At 55.5% G+C, this 19369-nt stretch overlaps 1 protein-coding gene across 2 annotated transcripts; it reads left to right on the plus strand.

Moving 5' to 3' along the window:
- The first annotated feature begins 10662 nt into the window (after positions 1-10662).
- On the plus strand, positions 10663-18950 carry BBC3 (BCL2 binding component 3). 2 transcript variants are annotated; one of them, XM_049901592.1, is made up of 4 exons: positions 10663-10947; positions 13610-13889; positions 15271-15461; positions 18085-18950. In XM_049901592.1, exons 2-4 carry the CDS (start codon positions 13625-13627, stop codon positions 18199-18201), a joined length of 573 nt encoding a protein of 190 aa, XP_049757549.1. In that variant the 5' UTR covers positions 10663-10947; positions 13610-13624; the 3' UTR covers positions 18202-18950. The 2 variants fall into 2 exon arrangements, with proteins under 2 accessions (XP_049757549.1, XP_049757550.1); XM_049901593.1 differs by lacking the exon at positions 10663-10947 and adding an exon at positions 11509-11568.
- The last annotated feature ends 419 nt before the right edge of the window (positions 18951-19369 follow it).

Raw genomic sequence — 19369 nt, forward strand, 5'->3', positions numbered from 1 at the left:
GACTCCGCAAAAGTATTTGTTAGGCTTCAGTTTAAACAATGTTTGAAAGCATTTTGAAAATAAATTTTAAAAGTTCAAAAATAATCTTTAAAAAAGGCTTTGTGTTTATACGTGAAATGGAGTTAAGTTCTAGCATTACTATTTAATCAGCAGGCTTTTCACTTAACAGCCTGGGAGGAAATTTAATAGCTGGGCGGACGGGAGATGTTTGCTATTGGCCACCAGGGGGCGCTGTTGCCGCTGCCGTCGCCAGACGTGTTCGTTCAAGGAACAGACCTTGTGACAATGAAGCCAATTTAGGCTTCTTCCTGGTTTTGGGATCCGTGAAATGGGGATTAGAGTGTACGCCTGTGCTCAAGGCAGGTCCCTGCTACCATGGAGCTTACTTTCTCCTGCAGGAGACAGAGACAATAAATAGCTAAACAAATGAATAAACCAAACCCGTTGCCATCGAGTCCATTCCTACTCATAGCGACCCTATAGGACAGAGTAGAACTGCCCCATAGGGTTTCCGAGGAGCGCCTGGTGGATTCGAACTGCCGACCTGTTGGTTAGCAGCCCTAGCACTTAACCACTACGCCACCAGGGTTTCCAAAACAAATGAATATGAAATATTAATAAATGAAATTAATCTGTAAGAGTAAATTAAAATGTAATATGCATGCTGTGGAGCCCTGGTGGAGCAGTGGTTAACAGTTTGGCTGCTAACCAAAAGGTTGGCAGCTTGAATCCACCAGCCGCTCTTTGGAAACCCTATGGGGCAGATCTACTCTGCCCTATAGGGTCCCTGTGAGTCAGAATCAACTTGATGGCAATAGGGTATGCATCCTGTGGAGCAAAGTAAAGCTGGGAGAGAGGACAGAGATGGTCCGGGAAGGCATCTCTAAGGTGACATTTGAGCAAAGACCAGAATGAAAAGTGGGGACAAGCCACGTGTCTTAGTTACCTTGTGCCGCTATAACAGAGATACCACAAGTGGGTGGCTTTAACAAACAGAAACTTATTTTCTCACAGTTTAGGAGGCTAGAAGTCCAGGTTTGGGGTGCCAGCTCTAGGAAAAGGCTTTCTTTCTCTGTCTGCTCTGGGGGAAGGGCCTTGTCTCTTTTCAGCTTCTATTCTTTGGTGATCTTCATGTGGCGTGGCGTCTGTTTTCCCCTGTCTGTGCTTGCTTCTCTGTCCTTAATCTGCTCCTTCTATATCTCAAAAGTGATTGGCTTCCCAAGAGGCAGAACGCAACGCAACAGAATGTTGACACATTGTGAAAAATGTAACTAATGTCGCCAAACAACTCTCCTAGAAATTGTTAAATGGGAAGATAATTTGCTGTGTAAACTTTCACTGAAAACATATTATTAAAAAAAAAAAAAAACTGGCGTAAAACACATCCTACAATGATATGATCTCATGAACATAACAAAGAAAACTCTATTCCCAAATAGGATTACATCCTCAGATATAGGGGTTTAGGATTTGCAACACGCTTTTGGGGGGGGACACAATCCAATCCATAACACCAAGTGAATATGGGGAGGACTTTCCAGGTGGAGTAAATTCACGTTGCCAAGGCTCTGAGGACACCAGCTTGGCCAGGGGCAACTGAGGGAGGTGGAGAGGGCAGAGGCAGCACCTTGAGAGTGAGCCAGGTAGGGTAGGAAAGAAGCAAGGCCCAGCACATTCCCTAACAAGTAAGGCAGGGCGGTGCAGAGAAGATAAACCTGCGCTCCCGCCTTTGGCCGCTTGGGGGCAGCAGGCGACCGGTGAATTCGAGGAGACAGGAGCGGGGGCACCTCCGGCAGAGGAAGCTGATGAAATCCTAGCCAACTTGCAGTGAGCTCATCCCGCCAGGGCGCCTCCGGAAGCCGCGGGGCCTCCCGGCCTCCGCCTGGCCCGAGAGATAAAGCTCCGGAGCTGAGCCAGGGAGGAAAGTCCTTCCTGAAGTCTACCCTGCGTGGTGCCTGCTGCCAGAACTCTGGGCCTGCAGGGACCGCACGGGTAAAGCAGGGAATGGTCCCCTGGCTGTCTCCGCAGAATAAAAAGTGAATTCTGAACACGGCTGTGGGAGTGATAGAGAGGATGGGGGAAGGGAGGGAGGAAGGGAGAGAGACAGGAGGTGGAAGAGACAAAGCGAAGGAGACAAAGATGGGGAAACTGAGGCAGAGGAGGGGGAGACAAAGATAGAAACAAGGAAAGACAGCCCGGGAAAGTCAGAAGGAGAAAAAGAGAGGGAGGGAGACAGAGATGGGGAGACAGACAGATGGAGACACAGAGATGGGGAGACAGAGACAGAGATGAGGAGAAAGTTAGGGCGTGGGAGACAGACAGAGAGACAGAGACAAACATGGGGAAGACCGCGTGGGGAGAGAGACCAAGAGAGCGGCAGAGACGGGGAAGCAGAGGAAGCAGCGAGGGAGATGGAGTCAAGGGAGGGAGACAGAGACGGAGACATTGAGTTGGGGAAGACAGTGGGGAGCGGGAGAGCCCTCGGGGTTGGGGTCGCCTGCGGGGGCGCGGCCCTGCGGGAGCGGGGCGGGTCCCCCAGCCCCGCCGCGGCGACGGCGCGGACCGAGTTACCAAGTTACCAAGTTACCGCAGGATTCGGGCGCTCCTCACTGGTGAGGCCGCAGCCAATCAGAGCGCGGCGCCACTGTTCTCCAGCAGGAAGCCTGGAGACACGCGCACCTTCCCCCGACACTCAGCGAAACACGCTGCCACACAATCACAGTGGCGCGCACACACACACTGTCCCCGAGACGCGCAGCGTCGCCCACACACACACAATCACAGTGACACACAAAGCCCCGGCACAGCATCACCAGATGCACACACAATCACAGCGACATACATAAACAGGCCCAGCACACTATCGCCTGAACACACACGCAATCACAATGACACACGCAGGCCCGGCACAGCCTCGCCCGGATAACACACAACAATGGGGACACACACCGTGACATACACACAGGAGCATGCAGTGACATACAACATCACACAGACAAGCCAAATCTCAGTGACACACAGTCTCAGGACACACAACACCACCCAGACCCACAATGACAGTGAAACACAAACCCACAGAAAACAACTTCACTGAAACATACAATCACAAGGATAAACACAATTCTATGGCATACGGCGTCGCACATACACACAACCAGAGTGACACACACGTAGCCTGTATACACACAGTAGCATGTACACACACAGTTCCAGAAATACACAGTGGCACACAGCATCATGCAGACACACAAAATCTCAGTTACACAGACACAGTACCAGGACACACACCACCACCCAGACCCAAAATCACACAGCATGGCCATAACACACTATCACACTGATACCCAGCATTGCACTGACACAAACAATCTTGATGATATATACACAGTCCCATAAACACACAATATCACCCCAACACCAATGTCAGTGGCACACATAGTCACAGTGACAAATAGCATCTCCTTGATGCAACAATCAGTGACACCCTCACGATCTCATAGACAATATCATCCTGATATACACATTAACACAGTGACAGACACAATGACATCAATGACACAATAGCAGTGACACACAAAAATTGCACAGTCACGCAATTCATTAACATACACAGTTCCATGAACACACACCACCCCGACAAGCATAACCACAGTGCTACACACTACCACAATGACATGCAATCACAGAGATACACTGACACACATAGGACCCACGATACACACAACATAGCCCAGACACACAATCACAATGACAATGACACACATACGGTGATACACAGCATTGCATAGATGCACATACTGTTGGTGACACAGTTCCACGGATACACAGCATTGTAGATACAACCACAGTGTCACACACAGAAACATCACCCAGACACACAGTAACACACACACCATCTTCCCCCTGACACTCAGCAAAGCATATTGTCACACACCTCACAGTGACCCACACACAATTCCATCACACACAACATAATACAATTCCACTGACACAGTGTGTCACACAATGTGTGTCATTGATGTTATTGTGTGTGCCACTATGATGTCATTCCAGTGCCGCATACGATCCCATGGATACACAGCATTGTACATACACACAACCACCATGACACACAGACACAATTCCACTAGCACACAGCATTAGATACAATCATGGTGACATATAAACACAGCTACATGACACACAGCATTGCACTCATACATACAACCACACTAACATAACAGCACTCTGACATGACACAGTCACAGATCTCCCCCAACACACATCACTGACACATATACAATCCCAGTGTCACACAAACACAATCACATGGACGCACAGCATCTCACTGCACATAACAGCACACTGACACAAATGACACATTGATATACCATCACACTCACACACAACACACCAGAACATCACACAAAACACACTGACACACTGCATAACACATTGACACAGTGTATCAGACTGACACACAATCACCTTGTCACAACGGCCCTATGGCACTTGACACATGTGGTGGCACAGTGACAAATGTAGCACACTGACACACAGTCAACTGACCCACAACAGCACACTGACACAATCACACACATTGCATGCTGGCACAACCACCACCCTAATATGCCAAGCCTGTGACACACACCAGACCGACAACCACAGATTGACAGTAAACTTCTCAGCACACAGCCACACACGGTCACGCAAACGCACGACCACCACTCCATCCCTGCCCTTGGCCCAGAAAGATGTGTTCAATGTGGGACACTGGGGGGAGGGGTGCTGGGTGGGCTAGTGTGTATGTGTGTGTAGGTGTGTGTCTCTGTGTGTGTGCTACTCCTCCCCCTCCTGGCCTCTTCCCCGGGGGCGGGGCTGAGCTGCAGCCGCTGTTACCGGGTAAACTTCCCGCCTCCCCCCAGCGCGGCCATTAGTCACCCCCCCCTCCAGGATGATGTCATCGCCTCATTCTGGAGGCTGAGTAATCCTTGACTCCACCCCCCCACCCCCAGGTACCAGGGTAGGGCGGCCGCACCTGGGCTGGAGCTGGGGTTGGCCGCCTCGGGAACCCCTGATTTGAAGAACCTGGGCCTCTCTGGAGTGGGCTGAGGGCTCACATCAGGGTCCCTTGAGACTGGGGCCTCCACCCTCTGGGTCTTTGGTGACTGACTAAAGGCATTTCCAGACCTGGGGTTCTGGACCTCCCAGGCACACGGGGCTCAGAAGGGGCCCTCAGCGCCACTGTAAGGGGCTGGGTCACCTCCCTAGGTGTCTGGGGAGTGTGAGAGACTGGGGACTTGGACTCCGGGGTCCTTGGCACTAGGAGGCCTGGGATCCTGGAGTGGGGTGGGGGTCAGAAGCCAAGGAGTAGAGAAAGTCAGGTGCTAGGCTGTGGGGGTCAGATGTCCAGGTCCTCTGAGATCAAACAAGCTAGTCCCAGAGAAAGGGGTCCGAGGAAGGCAGGTGGGAGGTGTGCACCGTGGGACTGGGCAGGTGGACACCTGGATGAATAGGACGCATGAGTATCTGGTGACTGATGGGGTGAGAGCCAGGATGGGGGGTGTTCTGAGGCGGCTCACCGGCTGGAGGTCCAAAGACCTGGTCGCTGTTTCCTGTGGGGGTGGGAAGCTCAGTCCTAATTTTCACAAGACCAACCACACTTGGGTCATTTTCTGGAGGGGAGAAGTTTGGAGGACCCCCTTCTCTATTTTTATGGGGTCAGGACACCTGGGGCCTCTTCTAGGGGGACTCTCAGCCCCCCTTTTCCAAAAGCCACATTGCCTGCGTCCTGTTTGGGGTGGTGGGCAATGGGCCCCCTATCTTCATGGGGTCAGGATACCCAGGTCTCCTTCGAGGAGGGGGACACTTGGGTTCTGTTTTCACAAGGCTAGGACTCCGGGGCACCTTTGGGGGCGGGGAGAGGACAGCAGGCTGCGCAGCCCCGGTTCCTAGCCCATCCCGAGTCCCCATCCTCGCCCAGGGAGGATGCGGCGCAGGGGGTGGGGGGACGGTGCCCAGCCCGGGCCTCACCCCAGCCGGCCGCGCACCGGCCCGGCAGCTCCCCGGGGCCGGCTCCCCGCCCCCTGCGCCGAGGGCTCCCCCCAGACCCGGGCGGGCGCGCAGGCGGGCAGGAGCCGCGGCAGCCAATGAGGGCGCCCGCCGTCTCCGGGAACCGGGCCGGCTCTGCCCGCCTGGCATTGGGCACGCAGTGGGCAGCGGCGGGCGGGGCCTGGGGGGTCCTCGCGCCTGGTTGGGCCAGGCTTGTTGCTGGGTAACGGGGCGGCGAGTTTCCCCTGGCAACGGCGGCGGGTACCGCTCACTGGCTGGCCGGGCAGGAGGGGGGCGCGGGCGCGGGCGCGGGCGCAGGCAGGCCCCGCAGACCCCAGCAACAGCGCGCGGCCCCCGCCCCCGCCGGAGAGCGGTAACCTTCACACGCACGCCGGCCGCTCGGACCCTGCGGACGCCCGCGCCACTGGGTCAGCGGCCCCGCCCCGCCCCACTCGCCTCCGGGCCTGAGGGACGAGGACCCCGAAGGCCCCCTCCCTACCGCGGAAAGCTGAGACTCAGGGCCTGCAGTGAAAAGTTAAGTCTTTCCCAACTCCCTCTCTCCGTTCTACGAAATTTCCTTCCGCAGAGTCGCCTACAAAAGATTGGAGAAGGTTGTGAGCCCGCGGTCAACTAGACGGGAACTTAATTTTCTTTAGCCAGCACTTCGCATGGGGCCTACTACGTTCCAGGCACTGTTCTAAGTGCGTGGCAAATATTAACTCATTTAATTTGCACAGCAGCCCTAAGAGGTGGGTCCCTTGGTGATCCTCATTTTACAGATGAGGAAATTGAGGCAGAGAGAGAGGAAGCTGCTTGCTCAAGGCCATCGTTTACACCCAGGGAGCCTGGCTCCAGGCTCTGGTTTGTCACACCACTGTGCTGAATGCCCCTTTGAGAGGCATTTAAATTCAAAATGAGAAACTGATCAGGGCAAACAAAACACGTTAGTGGCTGGCCCGCGGGCCACCAGTTTGAGACCCCTGTCCCAACCTGAGGGTCTTAGCTTGAGGTGCATGTTGGAATTCTCAGGGAGTCATTGGATAATAATATTAATGGATAACATGTATACACCTCCTCACTCTGCACAATCCTATGAGGTAGGGACAATTGCTGTTCCCAACTCACAGATGAGGAAACTGAGACATACAGAGGTGTAGCCACTTGTCCAAGGTCACACAGCCAGTAGGCAGCAGAGTAGGGGGTCTAAGGCAGGCAGTTTAGACCCAGAGCCCATGCTTTTTAGTGGGGTCTGCATGCAGGTTTTGGGGCACAGCTACAGTTATGGGATACTTGACTGATTTCTCTTAGCCAATGGTTCTCAACTGTGGGCAATTTTACCTCCAAGAAAATATCTGGCAATGACTGGAGACCTTTTTTTGGTTGCCACAAAGGGTGTGGGAGTGCTACCAGCATTTAGTGGGTAGAGGCCAGGGATGGTGGTCAATATCCTACAATGCACAGGATGGCCCCCCAACAAAGATTCTTCCAGCCCCAAATACCAATAGAGTTGAAGATGAGAAACTCGGGTCTAAGCCAAGCCTGATTCTCCCCCTCAACCATCCCAATCCCAGACCCCTCTCTTTTTTTCTCCATCTGGCCTCTCTCAGTCTCTTTCTGACTCCCTTCACCACCACCTCCCACCCTGCTGAGTCTTCCTGTCTCTCTGTGTCTCTGTTTATCTCAGCTTCTCTGTCCCTCATCTGCTCTTAGAGGTGTCTGTGACCCCTCCAAGCTTCAGAGCCCGTTTCTGTCTCCAGAGAAGCACAGACCAGAGGCAGGGTTGGGTGAGGTCCAGAATGTTCTTCCAAGAACTTAGGAGAAGGAGTTCTTGGTTCTTCAGGAGACTTGCTGAGGTGAGAACAGAGCGGGGATATAGTCTGGAAGATGGAGGTGGGGCCTCTTCCCTCCCTTCCTGTGCCCCTCACGTAGGGTAGGGGAATCTCAAAAAACAAAGTCCTTGGGCCAGCCACCAAGTTTTCTTTTCTCACACAGTTTTTAACTTTGAATTTGTGTGTCTATCCAATTAGCCACAGTCCCTGCCACTTCCTGTTGTCTTACACTGGCCTTGTTGCCCTCATTAGTTTAATGATGGCTCTTGAGTATGAGACCCCTGGGATGATAGGAAGCCAGAATTTGGAACAGGGTTTGGACTAGATGGTGGGGAGGAAGGATCTCTACTGGTGACAATGTTTTTCGCTTGGCAGACTCTTGGCCCTCTCTCTCTCACCCCCACTCAACATGCAGGATTCCCTCTGTCCTTCATGTTCATTCTTTTCTCAGGACATTCCAGCACTTCTGGCCTCTGGGTGTCCAGCTTTGGATTGGGAGCCTGGGGGCACTGATTGATGAGTGAGGGGTGCAGGCTGGACCCTGGGCTAGCCCAGGGCTGGGGCCTGGCCCCCAGCTTTATCACCTTCAAGGCACAGAGCAAACCCTGGTAATAAAGTTGAGAATACTAGTGCTAATAAAAAAAAGCTAGCATTTATTAGGTGCTTACTATTTACCAGACACTGCACTAAATGACTTCCATGCGTGATCACATTAAATAAATGTCTACAGCAGCATTTCTAAAACATCTTTGAATTTGATTTAGAGTCAGAAATACACTTTCTTTGTGACGTAGTATGTACTCACTATATATTATCAATATTTAATATTTTCACAAAACCGTCTTTACCCTTGACATCATGTTTTTGTTTTTTTTTTAAAGTATATTCAATTTTATATTAAACAAAAAAAACACTTGTCAAGAGCCACCGAAGTTGAAGGTGGGAAAGGGAGTTGACAACAAGGAGCACAAGGCAAGTGTTTGGTGTGATGGCAATGTTCTGAATCTCAATTTGTGTGGTGTGCAATTTTATACATTTGTCCAAACTCATCGAACTGTACACCTAAAAGGCAAATTTTATTGTGTGTAAATATATCTCAATAAACTTGAATAAAAAACAATAAGAGCCATGAAAGTCATTTCACAATCTGTGGTTTGCTCAGGACCCACAGTATGAAAAACAGGGAAAGAGGGAGAGAGGGAGGGAGGGTAGAGAAAGAAAGGGAGTGGCATTAATTGCTGTCAAGTAGATTCTGACTCATGGTGACCTCATGTGTGCAGAGTAAAACTGCTCCATAGGGTTTTTAAGGCTGTGAACTGTCAGAAGCAGATTGCCAGGCTTATCTTCCAAGGGACTTCTGGGCGGGTTTGAACCACCCACCTTTCTGCTAGTGTAGCCAAGTGCTTAACCAAATTAAGCTGAATTAGTTGCCAGTTGCCAATGTTTTAAAAAATCAGATTTCATGTGAAACTGGGATTTCCAGCTTTTCTCAGGAAAATCTAAGGATCTGGCCCTAGCGGGGGCCCCCGTTTCATATCCTGGACAAGCCCACCTTTGCTCAGGCCTGGCATCCTTTCTCCGCCAGCCCAGTGCTGGGCACACAGGGGCGATTCACCTTTGGTGACATGATTTGGTTGTGGGTGAGACATAAAAGGAATGGAAGGTCCAGGAGATACAGAGAGTAATGGTCCAAGGGGGTGGGAAGGACACGGGGTCACTATGTCACATCAGATGAGGTGGTTGACAATGGGAAACTGAGAAGGAAAAGGGAACAGAAAGCAAAGAGACTGGGGGAGATTTCCTGCAGGGTCTGCCCGGGCATGTCTGTGCCAGGCGCCTGGGGCTTCCTCCTCCCTTCAGGTCCCCACCAGATCTGTGGTGAGTGTGACCAGGAGTGCCTGCTTCTTCGGAGTGGGTCCCGTCAGTGGGTCAGTTAGCAGGAACCTGTCACAGGTGTGACTTTGTGACTCTATGTCTAGGTCAGTCTCTGTCAGATTTGATCTGTCTGCTAGGGTTGGTTTCAATGTGTCAGCTGCGAGACCATGTGGATGTGTTTGTGTGTGTCCCAGTGGAGTGTCTAGGTCAGGCTATGTCCAGGTGTCCCTGTGACAGGTGCCTCTGTGTGATGATGTGTGTGTGCCTGTCCAGCTGCACCTAGCAGGGAATGTGTGTTTCTTGACAAGCGCTCAGCCTTGTCTGTGTGTGTTGTGGGTGCCGGCTCAGTGGGAATGTTTGTGAACACTGTGTTTGTGAACACAGGTGTGGTCATTCGTGGAACTCTGCGTGACTATCGTTGTCTCTGTGTCTGGGTGACTCCGTCAGCGGGCCAGTCTGGGTGTGTGTGTGCCCGGTGAGCCTTTGAGTTTGTGTGTCCATTAGCGTGTATTCATGCGGCTGTGGCCGGGTGTCTGAGTCTGTGTGTCCCCATGGCCCTGTCAGCATGTGACTTTGTGTACCCAGGAGCGCCCGTCGCTGGGCCTGTATGGACTTTTTTGGGTGTATATCTGTGGGTCCCAGTCAGTGTGTCAGTGTGTCAGTATGTGTGTTGGGCCGGCCGTCCCGGTCCCCATCCGCGCGGCCCAACCCTCCCCTGCCCCGGGCCTGGCCCGGCCCCGCCCCCGCTGCAGGGAAACCCCCTGCACGGAGGGGGCGCGGCGCGCGCCTGCAAGTCTCAACTTGCCCGCGGCGGCAGCGGGTGGGGGGGGCGGCGGGGCGGGGCCGTGGCGTCACGCGGGGCGGGGCGTGGGAGCCTGTGGGCGGGGCGGGGGCGGGGCGGGCGAGGCGGGGCGGGGCGGCCCCCGAGCGAGCCTGGAGCCGGCGGGAGGACAGACCCCGCGCAAGCCACATGCGAGCGGGCGCCCAGCGGCGCGGCGGCAGCGAGATCAGCGGCGGCGGCCACATCGCGGACGCGCCCGCGGCCCGAGCAGCAGTAGCAGTAGCCACTGAAACAGCAGCAGCCACTGCAGTTAGAGCAGCAGAGCGACAGCAGCAGCAGCCGCCGCATCGAGCGGCGCTAGCGGGCGCGCCCTCCTGAAGGAAGCCGCCCGCCACACACCACCATCCCCTCCGGCGTGTTCATGCCCCCGGGGTGAGTGTGCGCACCTCGAGTCCCCGCTGGCGGCCGTGGGCCAGGCCGGGTGGGCTCCCTGGAGGAGGTGGCGGGAGTGCACTCCGAGAGCGGTGGGGGCGCGCCGCAGCCCCACGCCGTGCCTGCCTCCTGCCCACCCCCCACGGGGCACTTTGGGCGGGGGTCGCTGAGCTGGAGGCACGAAGGGACCCGGCGCCTGGTTCGGGAACGCAGGTGCCTCAGCGGTCTGGCGGGTTTGTTTACAAACAATGGGGTGCAGGCTCAGCAGCGCCCCCTGGCGGCCAGTGCGGCCCCGGGGAAGAGAGTTGACCCGGGGTGCCCCGGCCCCCGCAGTACCGGAGGGGCGGAGGGGGGTCGGCGAGGAGGGGTGGCCACACCCCGGGCGCGTGCCCGCTGGGGGCGGTGGCAGGGGGCGGCTCGCGGGCCGCCGAGTCTGCGGCTCCTGCGGGCGGGGGCTGCGCCCCAGCAACAGCCAGTTATTGGCCCCGCACTCGGCTGGCGGGCGGGGCAGGCGCACGTGGAGGCGGCGGGGTGGGAGGGGCGGTGACAGCCGAGGGGCGTCTGGGACCGCCGTGGGAGCGCGCGTGTGCGGGGTTGTGGAGCTGCAGGTGTCTCGCCTGGGTGTGTGCGTGCGTCTGGCTCCGAGTTTGTGTTGGGCTCTGCGGGGAATGGTGGTGTCAGTCCAGGGGAATGTTGGAGGGTGTGTGTGTGTGTGTGTGTGTGTCCTGTGTCTGGCCCTGCCATGCCTGTGGGGTGGGTGCCCTGTTTATATGTGATTCTACCTATGTGTGTGTGTGTTCTCTGTGAGTCTTGCCTGTGGGTGATTCCATCCGTGTTGCTCGCATGTGTGGTTGTTGTGTGTGTGTGTTGCCTGAGTGTACTCTGGGTGAGTTTGAACATGTGTTTTGCCTGTGTGGGGGGCTGTATCCATTTGTGCTTGCGTGTGTAGCTTGAGTGAGTTTGTGTGCTTATACGTATCTGCCTGTGTTGTCTCGGTGTGCTTGTGCGTCTTGCCCGTATAGTATTATCTATTGGTGGCCGTCTCTCTGTGTGTATCTTCAGGGCATGTGTCTCTGCTGAGCGTTTAGTTTATGATCCTGCGTCTGCTGAATGCCAGTGTTTGTTTTCTGTCCAGGTGCCTGTGTGAGTCCTGCGTGTGTGTGTATGTGTGTGTGTGCATGGTAGGGAGTTGTCTCACTCGGTCTGTGTTTTGTCAGTGTGTCTAGCATTGGCATCTGGGAACTGGAGACTGAGGCTCTGCGGGGTCTATGTAGTCAGTGGGTATTGCTGCCTGCTTCTCAGATCGGGCTGTGTGTGTGTATGTGTGTGTGCGTGTGTGGGGGCTGAGTCTGAAGGGCTTGTCTCTCTGATGGGCTGGCTCATGTGTGTCATGTGGGCTGCGTGTGTGTAGTGTTTATGTCTGTCACGTGAGATCAGTGTTTCTGTCACGGCTTTAGGTGTGTGCTTCTGGGGCCGTGCAGGATTAGTTAACTGCGTTTGCCTCTGTGTGTGTTTGCCTGTGTGTGTGTGCTAGTGTGCCGGGGCCTTACAGTTGGTGAGAGTGTCTCAGGGTGGGAAGGAGGGAGGTGGGCTGATGTCTGCTCTTATGCTGGTGTGTCTGTGTGTGGTTGCTGGCATGTGTGGGTCTACATCTGGGTCTGATAACATGTGTCCGTGTGTGTCTTGGCGTCTCAGAGTTGGTGCTGAGTAGGTGTGTACTGGTTGTGTTGGTCTGTGGCTGTGGCTGTCTGTTTTGGGTTGATGTGTGTGCAGTTCAGTCCTGGGAGGTGTAGATCTTGTCTCTTGAGTGTATGTCTGAGAATTGTGGCAGTGCCTATTTGTGTGTGTTTCTCTCAGTCTGTGATGGTTACACTGTGTATGTGTGTGTATGTGTCTCTGGGCTTATCAACAGTGTGTGGGATTAAGGGGGGTTGTGCTAGCTACCCTGCACTGTGTGTGTGGCCCTTGTGTAGGCCTGTGTGTATGTCTAGATTTTGGTCAGGGTGTGTGTGTGAGTGTCCTTCTGTCTGATATTGGGGCCATCTCAATGTCTGTGTGCAAACGGGAGGTGGGATGGGAGGCCAGGCTGGCCACTCCTGGGTGAGTCCTTGTGTGTGTGTTGTGTGCCCATCACCCCCTCCCCTCCACATGTACACACCCCACAGTCCTCTCCATCTGGGTTCTGTGAGAATCCCTGTGGGTGTTGTGTGGGAGTGCCCTCCATGTGTGTCCATCTCTATGTTTCAGAAGTTACCCAAACCAACCTGTATCCTGTGTCAATCTTAGGTTAGGTGGGTTTGTGTTGGGAGCTGTGACAACGCACGCACCCACCCACACATACGTACACACACACTCCTGACAGGCCCTTCCATTTAGGTTTTGTGTGAACCCTTGTACTTGCTGCGAGAGCCATCCTGTGCCTCCCTCCCCCCATGTGTATCCATATCCATCACCATGTGCACAGGTTGGCTGTTCAGCCCCTGCGCTGTGTCGGCCTTGGCTGGATAGATGTCCGGTGTGAGCCCAGTGTGTGCTGTGGGCGCTCCCCTGCCCCATCCCATGTGTGCTCATCGTCGTGTTACTCCCGGGTCGTGTGTGTGTATTGTGGGGCCCTGTACCCCTACACATCCCCGCTGACCTGCCCCTCCCCCGTGTCCCGCAGGCCCCAGGGAGCGCCATGGCCCGCGCACGCCAGGAGGGCAGCTCCCCCGAGCCCGTAGAGGGTCTGGCCCGCGACAGCCCGCGCCCCTTCCCACTCGGCAGCCTGGTGCCCTCGGCCGTGTCCTGTGGCCTCTGCGAGCCCGGCCTGCCCGCTGCCCCCGCCCTGCTGCCCGCCGCCTACCTCTGCGCCCCCGCCGCCCCGCCCGCAGTCACCGCCGCCCTGGGGGGCCCCCGCTGGCCAGGGGGTCCCCGCAGCCGGCCGCGGGGCCCGCGCCCGGACGGTGAGTGCCAGTCCCACGCCCGAGATGTTGAGAGCCAGGAAGAGAGACCCCAAGGAACTCTAAAAGTGGGAGCGAATTGGGGGTGCGGAGAGCCGGGCCACGGGGAGGGTGTGGCCAGTGTGGTCTTTGTGTTGCAAGAAGCAGGAAGAAGGAGTGGGAGGCGGGGGTGGGGGAGAGGCCTAGTGGGAAGTCCCTCCTGGAATCTGACTGCAGTCCTCGAGTTGCAGGCCACGGCCCCTTCCGGGCCTCGGACAACAGCTGTTTCCCAGCCCCCTCCTCCAGTCTGGGTCCCCTGATCCCCTCGGGGACTGCAGTTGGAGAGAGGGTGGGCCGAGTGGGAGGACAGGCCCCTCTGGACTTTGAGGAGGGGGCGAGGGTGGCCATTTGCCTTTATTTGCATATCTTTAGCCCGGCCGGGCAGGTTCCGTAGGAGGAAGGAGAGGGGGAGGGGCAATTGTGTTGGGAAATTCCCCTCGGGGCGGGGGTGAGTTGTGGGGAGGGAAGGGTTAAAGGTCCCCTGCCTGATGGGCTGTTAACCCTGTGATGTCCGGGGAGCCTCATCCCTGTGGAGACAACACACACGCACACAGACACACAGTGGCGGGGAAAAGATTGTCCTGGTTTCCGCAAGCCCAGAGGGATGAGAGAAAACTTCCCTGGCTCGGTCCTGGCCGTGGGGGAGGGGAGTTCCAATATCGAGACTTAAGTCTTAGATGGAGAAACTGAGGCCCTGGTTTTAGACCTTAAGGGGGAAACCTTCGCCAGGACCCGTGAGACAGAGGAAAAGTACGAGAAACTCAGACGGGGGGGCGGGAAGAAAGACACGGCCAGTATCCCAGCCCCCCAGGACCGTCCTCAGCGTTGGCTACAGTCTGGCCTTCTGGTCTCCAGGCTCCAGCCACATCCGGGGGTGTGGCTTCACTGTGGTTGGACCCGAGAGGGCAGGAGACCTGAGGCTTATGACTCGGGGTGGGGTCAGTCGCTGTATCCTCTGTGTGACCTTAGGGTGGGCCTCAGTTTTCCCTATCTGTCAAATGGGGCAGGCAAAATTTGACCCCCTTGTGGAGTAAAAGTACTTAAATAAGAGGAAGGACTTCCAAACTGACCCAGGTCGTGGGGAGGTGGCTGGTCAGACAGCTGACCCCAGAGAGGCCTCCTCAGGACCTCTGCTTGCTTTCTGGTGCCTGAGGAGTAGGAGCCGAGAAGTCCGCCTCTAAGAGGGGAAAGAGGAATCGCTAGAAATGAGGCGGGGAGCAGAGGAGAAATCAGGCGGTTGGAAAAGGGAGCAGCCGGGCTGGCCACCGGGACTCCCGGACCCTTAGGGACACCTCGGGGCCAGGAGGGTAGGTGGGTGCTGACCTCGCCCCTCGTCCTCTCTCAGGTCCTCAGCCCTCACTCTCGCCGGCGGAGCAGCACCTGGAGTCGCCGGTGCCCAGCGCCCCGGGGGCCCTGGCGGGCGGCCCAACGCAGGCGGCCCCGGGGGTCCGGGGAGAGGAGGAGCAATGGGCCCGAGAGATCGGGGCCCAGCTGCGGCGGATGGCGGACGACCTCAACGCGCTGTACGAGCGGCGGGTGAGTCTGGGGGAGGGGTAGACGGCAGGTGGGACTTCCCGCCGGGGGCAGGAGGGGGGCAGGGCTGCAGGCGGCCCCGCCAGATGTGCAGCAGCTGCTGCCGTGCGCGGCGGGGTCGCGGCGGGGACAGGCAGGTCGGGGGGGCGGGTAGGTGGCGTGGCCGCCGAGCCGCCGGTGGGCCGCGCTGGCAGGGCCGGGCAAGGCCGGGGTAGCCGGGCCGCCGGAGCGCTGCGGCAGCGGAGACTGGGGCGGCGCTGAGCGCGAGCGCGGCTCATATATCCCGGGCTATTTATAGCCGGTGAGTCAGCAGCGGCGCGCGGCCGCGCCCGAGCCTCCCGGGCTCGCAGCGCCACCCTGTTTCCCGGGCGGAGGGCGGGGCGGCGGGGAGCCCCGCCCCCGGGAGTGCGCCCCTCCCCTCCCCCAAACCCCCCCGAAAACACAACGCGGCCTCTTTTTACAACAAAACAGGTCGCACACCACCCAGATCTATCTAATCCGAACATTACACCCGTACCGCTTGCTTATTAAAAAGAAAAAAGAGAATTGGCAAATGTATATATTTTTACAACAAGGAAATACAAACAAAAATTAATCAAGATGCAGTTGCTGAGTGCTTCAGGTTCCCATTTAATTCACGGGGTCTTAAAGAATGAAAAGAGAGTTTTAAAAAGATGAGTGGTAACTAAAAACTGGACTATAGAAATGCTAATTATTACACATAAGGTACAGATCATTGATTAAAATACATACACGCAAACGGTATGTTATGAAGCGCCGTGTTCACCTCCCCGATCCTTTCCCCTCCCTCCTTCCAGAGAAAGCCTCTAAAGTGGGGGGATCTCAGTCCCTATCAGGGGCTTATTTTTTTACTAGGCATTTACCAGCCCAGAAACACTGCCTAGGCTTGTGGGCACTTTTAGCCTCCTGTAGATCATGGTGGCGACATGGTTAAGCCCTGGGCTACTACCTGAAAGATGGGCGGTTCAAATTCATCAGCGGCTTCACGGAGAAAGACCTGGCGGTCTGCCCCTATCCAGATTACAGCTTAGAAAACCCTATGAGGTAGTTCTATTCTGTCATATAGGATTGTTATGAGTTGAAATAGACTCAGTGGCACCCAACGACCACGTAGATCATATAGGGAGTCCCTGGGTGGTACAAAGGGCTAACGCACTCGGCAGCTAACTGAAATGTTGGAGGTTCGAGTCCATCCAGAGGTGCCTTGGAAGAAGGGCCTGGTGACCTACTTCTAAAAAATCAGCAATGGAGAGCCCTCTGGAGCACAGTTCTACGCTAACACACATGGGGTTGCCATGAGGTAGACTTGCTGGCAGCTGGTTTAGATGATGGAGTATGTATCCCTCTCCACACTTTTGTTCCCTCAATATTATACTTCTTCAAGGCATTCATTTTCACTGCTAAGTAGTATTCTGCTGTATCAATATGTATATATAGTGCACTTACTCTTTTTCTCATTAGTGGATATTTAGGGTATTTCTTTGTTTCCTTTTAAATTTTTAGGTGTTTGTTTTTTTGACTCTTCCAAACAAGGCACATCTCCTGCTGTGCCCATGGTTGAGTGTCTCCAGGGTAGATATCTGGGTGGTTGGGTCTTGGCACCTTCAGTTTTACTAGGTGATTGCCAGCTTGTTCTCCAAGGTGTCTGTGGCAGGTGGCACTTTCAGCAGAGTGATGGTGGCAAGCTTTTTAATTTATGCCAATCTGACATGCCCCTTTGCCACCTTGTCCTGGCCAAAAGAGTTAGTGGGGGGTGTTGAGAAGGCAGGCTTTGATTCCTCCTGCCCTGAGTTTCCCTAAGGATCACTTATCTGACCTTCACGTTCTCATCTGTAAAATGAGTTTCTGCTTCCCTCTGTGTTCTATGAGGATGAGATTAGGCACGTCCTGCATATCACAGGGCCTACTTACATGCTCAGTATAAGGGGTTGTTGTTAGTTGCTTTCAAGTCAATTCCAACTCATGGCAACCCCAAGTGTGCCAGAGCAGAACTGTGCTCCATAGAGTTGTTCATGGCTGAGTGACTCAAAGGGCTAAACACTGGGCTACTACCTGAAAGGTTAGCGCTAGTTTTGAACACACCCAGAGGTGCCTTGGAAGAAAGGCCTGGTGATCTGCTTCTGAAAGATCAGCCATCAAAAACCCTACGGAGCACAGTGGCACACATGGTGTCACCATGAGTCAGAGTCTACTCGTTGGCAGCTGGTTGTTGTTAGGTGCTGTTGAATCGATTTTAACTCACAGTGACCCCCTATGACAGAGTAGAATTGCCCCATAGGGTTTTCTAGGCTGTAATCTTTACTAGAGAAGATTGCCAGGCCTTTCTACCATGAAGCCCCCGGATGGATTCGAACCCTGTGACCTTTCAGTTAGCAGCTGAACAGTTAACCATTGTGCCACCAGGGCTCCTTTGCAACTGGTTACTGGTTAATAACAATAATAGTACCTACTCAGAGGGCTGGCCGAAGGTGTAGTTCACACACATAACATCTCCTAGGCGAGCTGGCCCTGCTACTCTACCTTCGGCTGCCCTCAGACCTGGGCACCCACACACCCTTGCCCTGGGACCCCAGCCCACTCATTTCTCTTCTCTCTCTCTCCTCAGAGACAGGAGGAGCAGCACCGGCACCGTCCCTCGCCCTGGAGGGTCCTGTACAATCTCATCATGGGACTACTGCCCTTACCAAGGGACCATGGCGCCCCCGAGATGGAGCCCAATTAGGTGCCTGCACCCGCCTGGTAGACGTTGAGGACTTGGGGGGGCAGGCTCCTCCCACCTCCTGATGCCCTGGCCAGCGCGGGGGACTTTTTCTGCACCATGTAGCATACTGGACTACTGGCCCTGCCTGCCCCGGGGCGGCCAGGACAGCCACAGGGGGGCACTGACAGAGATGTGGACTCCTGGTTCCCTGGCCGAGGTGCCAGGGAGGGCGGGCTGCTGGACTCTGCATCTGAAGGGAAGGCAGCGGTGACCAAGGGGGTGGGGATCGCGCCGCCTGCCTCTACTGCCCACCACCATCTCAGGAAAGGCTGCTGGTGCTGGCTGCCCATTCCAGCTGCAGGGGTGACACTGGGGGTTTCCCCCCCAGTGTTCCTTCACTTTGGGCCTGGCCTTAGGCCCCTGGTGCTTCCCCCCCTCCTCCCAGGGAGGGGGCCCATGAAGAGCAAATGAGCCAAACATGATCACTAGCCTCCTGGAGCCAGAGAGTGGGGTGTGTCGGACAGCCCCGGCCCAGCGCCTGGCCATCTTCCCTGAGCCAGCGGCAGGTGGTGGGCGTGCCTGCCTCACCTTCATCAGGGGTGGCCAGGAGGGGCCCAGACTGTGAATCCTGTGCTCTGCCCATGACCACCCTTCTCCCCCCATCGACCCCATTCATAGGTTTAGAGAGAGCACGTGTGACCACTGGCATTCATTTGGGGGGTGGGATATCTCGGTGGAAGCCGCCCCAGCCTTAGTCCCCAGGCGAGGCGCTGGGGGGGAGGATGGGAAGTCAGGGAGGGGGGGTCTTGGAAGAGGGAGGAGTCTGGGAGCGGGGAGGGGTGGCCCAGCCTGTAAAATACTGTATATGCGCTACTGTAGATACCGGAATGAATTTTCTGTACATGTTTGGTTAATTTTTTTTGTACATGATTTTTGTATGTTTCCTTTTCAATAAAATCAGATTGGAACAGTGGACGTTCTTTCTGCCCGCCTTCCCCGCCGCGTGGCCTGGGTGAGGCCTGGCACCATCCACTGAGAGTCTCCTTCTGTGGCCCTGTCTTTAGGGTGGGGGGAAGTCCACGGGGCACAGGAGGGTGTCCAGCTCTGTCAGTTCCACCCTCAGGGAAATGGGGACGCTCAGGGAAAAAGACCCTTCTAGAAACCAAAAACCAAACTCTTTGCTGTCAAG

The sequence above is a fragment of the Elephas maximus genome, chromosome 11 (assembly GCF_024166365.1).
Source record: "Elephas maximus indicus isolate mEleMax1 chromosome 11, mEleMax1 primary haplotype, whole genome shotgun sequence".
Taxonomy (NCBI): domain Eukaryota; kingdom Metazoa; phylum Chordata; class Mammalia; order Proboscidea; family Elephantidae; genus Elephas; species Elephas maximus.